This window comes from Schistosoma haematobium, chromosome 1, assembly GCF_000699445.3.
Source record: "Schistosoma haematobium chromosome 1, whole genome shotgun sequence".
NCBI lineage: Eukaryota > Metazoa > Platyhelminthes > Trematoda > Strigeidida > Schistosomatidae > Schistosoma > Schistosoma haematobium.
The window spans coordinates 19,403,113-19,415,750 of NC_067196.1; the positions used below are offsets into that span (position 1 = coordinate 19,403,113).

A 12,638-nucleotide genomic window follows, 5' to 3' on the forward strand; every position below is an offset into this window, starting at 1 on the left:
ACCTTTCGTTGTTAAAGTTACAAAAAACTCAACAAGAGACAATGTGGTTGCTGGCAATATACAACGAAAAGAATGCACATTATTCAGATGTTCATTTACTGAACTGCTAACATATAACTGGCGATCACTCAATATTTATCGCCAGGACCGAAAAAGAAGAAAGAAACAGAAACTTGTTGAAATACTTTGCGCTGAGAATTCTATATTGTACCAAAAATATAATATTGAATAAAGCTGATGATAATAAAAGCAATATAATAAAAATGTTAATGCGCTTGCCACGAGAAGCTTTATCTCATTTTGGATTGTTTGTACGTGCATCATGAAACAGTCAATTAGCTCTCCGACATTCTTCAGTCAGACTCTATTAGAAGTGGAGGAGAATTTTAGCTCAAGTAGTTTATTTTGATGGACTCCCCTCCTCCAAGTTAAAGTAATTAATCGAGGAGCTTTCATTGTTCTTCTGAATAACGTCATCAGCACAAAAATCAGGCAAAAGTGAGGTATTCCAATTTCCCCACATATGTTTAACAGCTTGTCCTATCGACCTTGATCCTGATTGGTTATTATTGGCCTTTAGCCTGTCATCGTTTCACCCTTTGACCTGATTCTTGATCCATGGTTTTTCTGATCTATTTCGATATATTTATTGATTGCTAATTCACTTGAGGACCAAGCTAAAAAGTTTCTGGGGTTCTTAGTATCAATAAGCCCTGCGAATAAAACTTCACGAAAACTTTATTGGTAATGGAAATCTCTCTCAGTAACTGACGATTATTGCTCTTAAAAATATTATTCCTTCCATATTTACAGTCACTTGGGAAACTTCTAATTTGAAATAAATTGGCAGCAGATGATATCAAAAATATCAAAGAATAGATGTCGCTTATATGTAACAAGAAACGTTGAGGAAGAAATCACCTCCGTATACATAGGTCACTATAATGGTGATGGTCATCAAAATTTAAATACTTTTTATTTGAACAATATAAGTTCATTAAATATTTAAATCATTACTCAAATTCCTAATAGGTTCGAATTAATCATGACTAAACATAATTGGCAGATCAAATATGCATCAATCTATTCGCTAGCAGTAAACTCAATATGTACTTATCATCTCCAGTGTGTTTGAGTCTCTTCTATTATCATTCATTAGAAGGACAAAATGTTTTCATGAATTAAGTAACTAAGTATACACTTCTTGGAACTGTTCGTTGAATGACTATGGTTAGTTTTTTATTTTGAAATAAGGAGAATGTTTGAATACATGTGAGATATCAATTAAATATACAGAATAGTAGTAAGAATTTCTTGTCAGAACCAAAACATCTCTAACAGATCTTAGTGATGCACTTAACACAATACGTAGAAAGTATGATCATCATTGAATTCTTCAAATTCAGGGATTACGTAAGTTTAAAACTTTAGTATTTAACTATATGAGATGTATCATTAATTTCCTCAACGTGAACAAATATGATCTTTTTTCACTTACTTTTTGATGCAGTGTGTCCAAGCTGTAAATCATATACAGATGTGACATGATTTGCTTCCAAGCTTTTGGAAAATGCACTCCAAATCGACCATAAAGACCTAAGTATAGCACGAGTAGGATTTGGTATGAGACGTGGACTGAAGTATAGTATAAAGAATGTTCAGATCGAAAAAAACAAATATACTCAGTAAACATTAGTAAATAATGTATAATATAATTATATACATTGATTTACTGAAGAAAATTAGAATCCAATACTAGTTTAAGTGTCTTTCTCGTACCAATCTTTCACTATTAGTCCAAGCGAAATAAATAGACATAAATATTGTCCAACAGCCATCTGTCATGTGAGAGATCAATAGATTTTAAGCCTGTGCATCTTTCCTTAACTATTTAATACAAACTACAAGTATAGAAATACATTTACAATCATATGCAGACAATATATGTACATTATTGTACAACATTTATAATAAATGAATTTCATTAGATAATACAGTTGATAGTACAATGTAAGCTATTTTAACATTACAAAACAGTTTGATTCAAAATGTTATTTTGAAAAGAGCAAGAACATGTTCCAAAAAGTCTCCGAACAAGGGAGACAAAGACTCTAAATATTGCAATCATCAAACATCTCCTTGATATAGGACATCGGGTAGATACCTTGCAATCCTTTAAGGTGATTAGTAAGCAGCCGAACTCCAGTCTTCTGTAGTTTGCTGAAACTGTTGCCATCAGGCGTCAAAAACCTGACTTATATGTTCAAAAGGAGACGGTTATTAATATTTCCTTGCCTTGGTGAAAAATACTCTTTCGCTGCATCTTTAAAATCTTTTTTCTTTCTCTTTAAACTCTTTCTTGCATTCATTACATCATTGAATTTATTTCAACTACCTTCCAAATAAATAATCTTTCAACTGTGCTCTACTCACTATATTCTTATCAATTTTTATTCGTTATGTAATCACTGGTTTCTAGCCGCTTGAACATTTGTCACAATCAATGTTGTAGAATGTTCTTTCACATAAGGTAAATATTTACAATATTCAGTCTATTAAATTTATTTACACCATTGCTATACCATACTAATATGTCTTCAATATAACTTTCAACCAGACGCTTTCATGTAAGTAATTTAAACGCATTATATAATTGTGATTTTAAATATCACAGGTTGTAAGCAGCTGACGAGAACCTACGAAATAAAATGGATTCATGCTATTCTGCTAGAATCTTTGTTCTAGCTCTTTTCAAAATGATAAAGGGAACTATGTATACAAAGTGTTATTAGGAAAATAAACAATGTTCTAAATTTAATAATCTCCTTTATTTATTCACTTATATTTATTCTGACGAAGTGCTTTACACTAAGTCACGAAACGTCAGAAATACAAGTTTTCTACTCATTAGGATATAACGAAAAATATAATTTTTTATCAACATAAATATATTTCAGTTGAAGAAGGTTATTTTAGAATCCGATTATTAACTTTCCCAAGCTTTGACAGTAATAACTAATTGATGTTAGTATTGGTGAATGAAACTATTCAAAATATGCATAAATATAACCATTAAGAATTGATTTGATAATACCTAGTTGATCGAAGATTAAATAGATATATAACTTTATTAGTTGAATACATGAATCGATCTAAGCTAGACCACCATTGAAAACCTGGAAGCATTGGACGACTGTTTCGTCCTATTATGGGACCCCTCAGTGGTGCGCATCTATGATCCCGCCCAACGAGATCCCAACCCAGAAACTTCGCTTAAACTCCAGACCACGTAACTGGCATCCGACGATGTTAATGTCTAACTTCAGTCGATCCATGCCGTTGCGCGACCCTTCGTGTATTGCCTGTCCCTATCCGACATGGGTTGGACTACACAGGTCACGGCTTCTCACTAAAACTCCAAAAAGGCCATCTTGGAGCCAGTCCCATACTAGGATTAAACGGCTCTTCAGTGCTTCCAGGTTTTCCATGTTGGTCTAGCTTCGATTGACTCATGACTTCAACTATCAATATTATCACAATCTCTACAAACCTCTATTCAAATATATAGCTAACAATATCAATGAATAGAAATTCTAAATTACTGATATTTCGCGACCTAGTGTAAGTAACTTTATCTAGGAGTAAGTAGAGTTTTAGCGTTAGTATATTATATCACATTAGACCCTTTTTGACTTAATATAACAATCGTAAAATTAGACTTGTATTCGTATTCTCATCATTTAATCCGACGCATGCTATTAATTAAATCATTTTGTATTTAGTCACAATTCATTGAAAATTCAAGCTTTTTACTCATAGAAATGATTACAAAATTTGTTAGAAATAATATTCAACATAGTTTGTACAAGATGGTAATTTATGCGATCTAAAAGTCAATATCAAAAATGGATCTTGATCTTATTCTGTCTTACAATAACTCAGTAGCTCATGTTATGTAATATTTTACTTGGATTATAACATAAACTATGGACAACTATTTTTTTCTTAAGAATGATGTTATTCTTAACCAATGTGTAATATTCAAAGAAAATATATGAACTGAAATAGTGCCGTTACCTTGCTGTCATAAATTTAGATTCTCTGGGCAATACAATCATTGCGATATCTTTTGTCATACAAACTGGTCGACGGCAACCATCTACTTTCAAATAGGATGACACTGTCATGTAGACACGTTGTCCGTATGGTGTAACGTGATTTAATAAATTTGAGGCATGAAGTGATGAATCCCATGCGGCTTCAAATCGAAACGATATACTGTAAAGGAAAGTAAAAAATGACTCATTCAGTGCTCAATTCATAGAAAATTATCTTCAGGTTTCAAATAGACTATACGAGTTAGTGATATTAACAGCTTTATGAAATGAATGCTTGCAACTACTTTTCTATCATAATGTGAGCTGCGCAGATCAACCCTACTTAATTTAAGACTTTTTCAGATCTAGAAATCGTCAATAATCTAATTACTCAAATTGAACGCATATGGTTTAATTAACTATCCAAGCAAAAATTCATTCAGTGACCTGAATTTCTATTTCAGGCAAAACTTAAGCAGTCGTAACAACAAATATAAAAGTGGGATTTTTTTAATTTACCGATCACTGCTTGTTTCATGTATTTGTTGAGCGGGCAATAACGAAAGTGATAAGATATGCGTGTGCTCATCTGAATCTAACCATTCAGGATTTTCACGTACTCGACCAACGACTACTTCATGTATTCCTTGAAAAAGACATGTATGTGAACAATTCAGTTGATTGTCTATTCTATCAGATTTTATTGGATCAAGAAATTCATGTACCAAAGTTATTGCTAGACGTCTTTGAATTCCTTGATGAATAAGAAACACTCCTTGACATGGAGTTTCGTCTAGTCGATCAACTGGGACAGGTGCGTACCTGAAGACAAAACGAGAAAATAAACATTAACAGGTTTACAAATATCTGAACACTTTACTAGCTGAATCACTTGTGCATTAATCATATAATTTATATTACGTGTTACTGAAGAACTGTTGGTCAGGCAATTTTAGGTATTTTGAGATATTAATTTATGGATCAAGTTATTTTTGTTAACTTCTGGTTAACTACTTATACTGATCAGTAATATCGATTACAAACATTTGGAAATAATTTAACTGAACTTATGAAGTATGAACAATGAATGACTGTTGTGAACCATTTTATCTTTGTAATAATTTAGTGAGAATGTAGTTCGATAAAATCCAACTAAAACAAACTTTGTATAAAATTGCATGACCCTGTTGTAATCACAAATACCAGAATAACAATAAATTCAATAAAGATGATGTTAGTAGAAAATAAAGATCTTTGAATCTGATTCAATATTCTTATGAATTTTTTTGAAACATTTGTTTTTTAAAGGTATGTTCAAAGGTAAATGAATACTACAATTGATTGGTCACTGGGTGGTGATCAATGTCATGTGTTTCAAGTCTTTCTTAGTGCAGATCGAATGCTATCGATCAAGTTGCAACAGAAATACCCCCAACCACCATTTTATTTCACCTTAGTGCACCCAATGTCGAGTCACCTAGATTAGTAGCCACATTGCAATTTGGTCGACAAGATTCTATCTGCACTAAGAAAGACCTGATATACATGACATTGATCACCACTCAGTGATCAATCAATTGTAAATATATCGCAGTCCTATAACAGATCAGTCACGGCCCGGATAGCTTAGTGGTAGCGTCTCTGAATATGAAGCTGGGTGACACAGGATCGAATCCGTCAGGGAGTATCAGTTCCCTCAAGATTTCAGGCACATCATGCTGACTAGTGCCAAGTAGCACGAGACCTAGGTCCAGGGTTTTATGGTTGACTACTTACAACCACCATCTTAAATGGATACTATATATCTTCGTTACTAAATGCTACCAAAATGGATTAATAATCGTAAAAGATAAAACTTAAATTTTCTTTCAGCTTATTTTCACTATATTATAAATAAACTATTTTTGAAACAATCCATTTCCATAACATTTTCCCAACAATTCTTTATGAAAAATAGAAATACAATTCCTCTAAACACAGATATCATTCATATCAGATATTAATCTCCTGTCATCTACACTGATATGACAATTTATTCGTAATTTATTGAATAAAATGGGAAAGAAAAATGATATCCTGAATGGTGTTTCATATAATTCAAATTCAAAAGTAAGACGATGTTTAGGGATTAACCTGATTACTAACAATTTAATCGTAATGAAAAGGTACTGATTTTAAAATCTTCTTGGATAAAGTACATTATTTTTAATTACATTTGTTTATTCATTATTTCTGTAGTTGTTGTAAAAGTCGTGACTTATGGAGTGTACGAATAAAATATCTATGGCAATGGATGTTATTCATGTGACACTGAGATAAACACAAGTAACAAATAACAGTTATCGGCTTTCAACTTATTGAATTGAAAAATGTGAAAATGGAATCGTGAACGTATTCTGTTGAGAGCTCCTGTACTGGAATAGAAATGGTATCCATTTCTATCTTATTTTTAAGCTGACGTTAGTCCGATATGTAATTTATCTTCAAGTTATTTTTCGCTATGCGATTTCATAGAAAAAGAATGATTTAAAGAATGGTCACCAACTGTTCACATAATCTTAACGGAAATGTACTAGCACCGCAAATATTAAAGTTTTAGTTATAATTTAGTAGTTGAGATTATGAGTTAATTAAAGCTAGACCACCATAGAAAACCTGGAAGCACTGGACAGCTGTTTCGTCCTATTGTAGGACTTCTCAACAGTGCTCATCCATGATCCCACCCCGCGGGATCTCGCGCGAAACCGATAGGTCCTGGTTTCAAATTGTTATGTCCTGATAAGAATAATGAATGGTAATTTTTGGGATCTATTTATGGACCAATACTATCAGTTTATTTTTGTCGTGTAATTGTTATGTAATTAAACTGTTCATATTCATGTCCCTCTTGTTATAAGTTTTATTTTAACCTATGAACTATTATTATACGATCTACCATTCTTGAATTATGCCTTATCTGTTAATCACTACCTCCCTCATTCACAACCACATTTGGCTAATTCTTGTACAAATGGTGTTTTCATATTTTATGGTACGTTGTGGTCTGCCTCGTTGGTATGTAAACCCAGTATGTTTGAAATAAATGATTCATATTGCAGAGGCTGAGATAAGTGTTTTGGACTTAACTGGCTGAGCTAGGCAGGACGCTGGACCAATCAGGACACTAGACTGCTCGCACGGGTTTCATGCGTCACTGGTCCGATCGACAAGTTGCTGTCCTCTAATTGGCGGTATCGTTGCATTATACATTAACAGGGCATACAGGTCACCAAGATATAACACGAATCCCGTGGGGCGGGATCGTGGATGCGCACTGCTGAGGAGTCCCACACCAAGACGAAACCTCCGTCCAGTGCCTTCAAGTTTTCCATGGTGGTCTAGCTTTAATTGTCTCATGAATTCAACTAATGAATTACTACAATATCCACAAGAACCCCTTCCTAATTTTAGTTATAAGTTGAAAACTATGAAAATGCAACTTAATTTCGAAAAATGGTCGAATGTAATGTCATGATAAACCTCTTATAGTTGTTTGAATAATAAGATATTTAATTGATGCCTCACATACAGACAATACAATTTAATGTATTTGTTACTAGCTATATTGTACTATGATAAATTTCATAGTAAACATAAACACTTTATGAGAATATAAATCACTTTATCAATTGAATTAAGTTATCAGTTTAATATGATTAGAGAGGATAACAATATTGGGCTAGTATAATATTATTTTATAATAAACTCTTTCAATTCAACTGATTTCAATTAAGAAAACTTAAACTTACTCTCCATTACGATTTAATTCTAATATTTCAAACCATACAAGTATATCATAACGTTGTACTATTTCAGAACTGTAAATTAGAAACGAAAAAGAAAAGATTCATAAAGAAGTATTCTGTTTTTTTGAATGATCTATTTTAGTTTATAAGAATAAATGAGTAATTCGAGCTTGAATGTAACATTCACATGAAAAGATATATCACCAAATTCTATAATCTATTGCAAATCTCCACCAAATTTGTTGTCATCTTAACTTTAGTTTCCATGTAGATACTTAAATGTATATTTAACCCTTGAAAATCAATCAAAAATTCTGAAAAAAAATTTTATTATTATTACAAAAGAAGGAAATCTTCTATTCAGAATAAATAACATTGTCAATTAGATAATGATTACATAAAAACTATAGAAAATAATATTGTTTAGTTTATGTATATTATGATATAAGTAAACGGAATACACCCATTAAGACATTAAATAAGAAAGATTAGTTAAGCGAAGAGTCCGCTTGTCGGCGAATTCATTTTCAAAACTGTATCATCGCAAATATATATATATATATATATATATATATATATATATACTTATTTTACAGGATGATAATAATTATAATAATACCGATAATAAACTTCTGTTATCATGGTGACAGTGCGGTGAAATAAACAAAGGTATTAAAAAAATAAGAACTTTCGTCTAAATTTGGTCGAATAAATTTATTTGGTGTTGTTTTACTTGTATCTTCCCATAGTTATTTAGGACTGCAATTGATCCGTCTCACGTGGGCATTTGTGCATCCTGTGCGTATTGACTCGATATAGCCTTAAGTCACAAGCTTTTTAAGCAAAGATGGATAGTGGCTAGCAGTGGGATACAGGACGCACGTTTCGTCCTATTTGGAATTCGTCAGCTGGATGATCGAGTAGTTTCACAGTGTTTGGGTGCTGAGTAATGTGAGACATTAAATACATTTTTCCTCTTTAACGTAATAAAAAAGTTTTTTAGAAAACAAGGAAAATTTAAAAACCGTTTGATTTTTAATAACTTAATTATTCATCAAATGATAGATATGGAAGTTATCATTGGGAAAGGATGTTTCAGCATGATAAGATAAAATGTTGAAATTGAAATTAAATATATATATATATATATATATATGTTTGCGGTGATACAGTTTCTAGAATGCATTCGCCGACAAGCGGACTCGTCGCTGAACTAATTTTTCTTATTTAATGTCAATATGATATAATATATTATTGAAAAGAATTGGTATATTTTCTTTCAACCCCTTAATGATAACTTTGAAATTATCAGTTCTGTTTCATAGGAAATGAATGTAATCATCATTGGGAGATAAGAAGTTTCATATTTTGTTAGTATTCTTACATGAACTAATTTGCTTGAATATGTTTTAATTCAAAAAAAGTTTAATCATATTTTCTATTGTAGATATTTACTAACAAGTAACTATGTTGTTTTCAATTGAAACTACACATTAAACAAAAGATATTCATGATGTGTTCCAATTATCGCCTCATTTATGTATTATAATAAACATTTGATATATTTTATTATATATTTAAACACATAAATACTGGTACAAAGAGGTACCAAATAGATATGCCCCATATAAATCATTCGATTTATATGAGGGATAGGATACTGCCTGGGTAACCAAACGGGAGCAAATGGTTTTCTTAGGTGGTCATTCCTCGAGCTTTTTACGTAAAGGTCTAATCCACAAGGCAGTGGAGTAACGTTAGGAAATTCAGTCCAAAAAAATAGGTCCATACGCCTTTTGGTTCCATAGGATCTTGGAGATCATGTGCACCATTCGTTTGGAATCAGGGTTTTACAACTCCCCTATGTGGGTCCTCCGTATCCACCAACCAGGTTAATGCTCCGGATATTCGCTTTTCGTCCCCTCAATTTCGTAAACAACACTCCGACCGCGAAAAGGCAGTCATTAGGACTTCCCTGGCAGTGGTTGTATGAACGTGTCCATAAAAGAGCATTAGGAGAGGGAGGGCTGACTCTCCCCACTCTCGGCCGTACCAAGGCATTTGGGTGCTATTTGGAATGATTTCAGTTAAAATCACTGAGAATTAAATCAACCATGTACTTAATAACTTTATTCAAAAATCTATGATTAAACGTTACATTTAATAGAATTTTAGTAAGCAAATTATATTTAATCATTAATAGAACCAAACGATTCTTTTTAGAAAATTCAGTGTAACTAAAATTAAGTTCAAGAAATAACTCAGCCAGGAGTAGTCTTTGGACGATCTGAAGCCGTAATAACAAGGAAGGTTATGGTGAAGCTTTCATCCACTATCTTATAAAATATCCCCCTGCGGAATAAGTAGACAGGGAAAGCTCAATAAATTCTGATCTAAGAAGAGAAATTCTCTATGTTGGACAGTTATAATGCTGTATGATTAAAGTAGAAAGTCTTTAGAAGCTACAAGGCAGACCCCCCTATAGATGGTCAGGGCAAGAGCAGGATAGGGATGTTGAATGTCGTGGAAATATGGAAGGCACGGGGAATCTTTCAAACATCTACAGAAGCGAGAGAACACAATCTGCCTCTCCATGGAATAAGTGGTACTCATTAGACACAATCACTACAAACAAGAGTAGAAAATGGAGAGACGTTATTGTGTTTTGGTCATGAATAAGAAAATTCCTTAAATCCAGAAGGAGTTGCACTAGTGCTATCCAGAGAAGAACAAAAGGTAATTATAAGACGGAAACTCATGACTTCATTATCATCACAACATCACTTAAAATCAATTACCGAGGATGGGGACCCAGATCAACGATCTGGGTTTCATAAGGATAGATCATGTACCATCCAAACGAAAGTTGTCACTGTACATATGCTTTTATGATTATGAGAAAACTCTGGATAACATGGTTGGGAAAACCTTGTAGAATCTTCAAGAATGTGAACGAAATCGGAGCTATGGCAGTACTTTCTGACAGCCAATCTGATTGTAAACAAATTTCTTAGTCGTCAATGACAGATGAAATCCTATAATATATCCATATAAAAAGCATTTCAAATGTTCTCGGAAAATGCTTGGGAAAACAGCACACCCAAACACAATAGATGAAGTCCCAGGCATAAAACATCAGCTACTCCAGAAAACAACAAAGAAGAATAATCATTCATGTGGGGAGTTTTGCAAGGAAGCGGAACGTATTATCTTCATGTCTTTAACAGTAATTTATGACAAAGAAATATTGAGCTCACCTTTTAAATGTCTCTGAATTGGACAAACGTAACGGAGGTACAGGGGCTGAACTCGGGAGGGTTGGAGGCACACAATGTCGGTAACACCTTTCATGAAATATAGTTAGCAATTACATTACGTTTAAGTATTAACAGTTACTAGTTTTATGAACAAAGCAACCAAACAATTTAGTTTACAAAGCAAGTAAATACAGATATATATAGAGTTCTTATCTTAATGACCGTAAATATATTTGTGTATAACTCTAAAAAAATCTTCACCAATTTCAGTTTTTCTTAGCATTAAGAGAAATAAATTAGGAGGTTGTAATCGCCCAATAATAGAAGGGTGAACTGCATCAACCCGACGCGTAAAGGATTTGAAAAAATACTATGAACTCAATGAAGAACTTTCTAAAGCTTATAATATTTCTTAAGTTTACCTAGCAACTACCTCATATTTAAACTTTGATTTTTGTTGCAGTTTGAATCATAGATCTGTTAAGCGGTGAATGAAAATAAGGGCATAACAGTACGTTAAACATCTAAACTGCAAACATAATTTATGAAAAAAATTTCAAGGTATATTCATTTTTTATTGACAAATACAGAAAGTCTAAACAGTGACTCTTTTCGTAAAGATTTGTAATTTTCCATTTCTGATTTCGGAACTGTGATTGATCAGATTGTTGCCGCACAAGTATCCTGGATTCCACAGTTTGTTACATTATAATTGTATTGAAATGAAGCTTTTATTTGTCCATGTAGATATTTATGAGCAAATACATTAACTTAACATCGTAATTAATTATTTTATTAGAATCAAGGAAATTTACTATTTCTTAAAACAACCGTTCACTACACGAACATCAATCTGAAATTTATAGATATGAAAATACAAATTGATGAAGGATTGTGCAAGATCATGGGTCGATTGAAGTTATACGTTAACACCGTTGGATGCCGGTTCAGTGGTCTAGAGGTTAGACATTCATGAGCGAAACTGAAGGTCCTGTGTTGGAGTCTCGCGTGCGGGATCGTATATGAGAACTGCTGAGTAGCCCTGTACTAGGACGAAATAGTCATCCAATGCTTCCAGGTTTTCATTGTTGGTCTAGCTTAGATCGTCTTGTGAAACTAACTGTAGAAATACAAATTTAATTAAAGTATGGAGTTAAAAAATAACTGTAGGAACCAAAAATTCCAAAGCATTGTTGCAGAAATGTTTTTGTAAATATAAATTATCCAATTCAGGTCACAAAAACATTTGTGTATTCGTCGGTTGCTCAGTCATGTTCCGATGTTGAGATTTTTTGTATGAACACCAGTCATTTCATGTGAAAAATGTTCAAAGTGTGGTGTATAATCCTTCTGTCCGCCACTGTTATGTATAGATCAGGTGATTAAGTTATGACCATTTCAATAAATGTTCAGATTGAAAAGTAACTAAAGGTTTGTGTTGTTGCGTTAAGCAAACAACGGGTCAGAGATATTCAGACATAATAATTAATTAAACAATT

The 12,638-nt window shown here is 32.7% G+C and overlaps 1 protein-coding gene across 1 annotated transcript in view; it reads right to left on the reverse strand.

Annotated features, from left to right (window-relative positions):
* Positions 1-12,638, reverse strand: part of KIF1B_3 (Kinesin-like protein kif1b) — a gene marked incomplete at its 5' end in the record, with an annotated part of 92,533 nt that overhangs the window by 28,365 nt on the left and 51,530 nt on the right. The window contains 5 exons of the mRNA XM_051218406.1: positions 1,499-1,596; positions 4,078-4,278; positions 4,617-4,919; positions 7,886-7,954; positions 11,140-11,226. Of these exons, the coding sequence (XP_051073338.1) occupies positions 1,499-1,596; positions 4,078-4,278; positions 4,617-4,919; positions 7,886-7,954; positions 11,140-11,226 (758 nt within the window). The remainder of the gene's footprint in view (positions 1-1,498; positions 1,597-4,077; positions 4,279-4,616; positions 4,920-7,885; positions 7,955-11,139; positions 11,227-12,638) is intronic.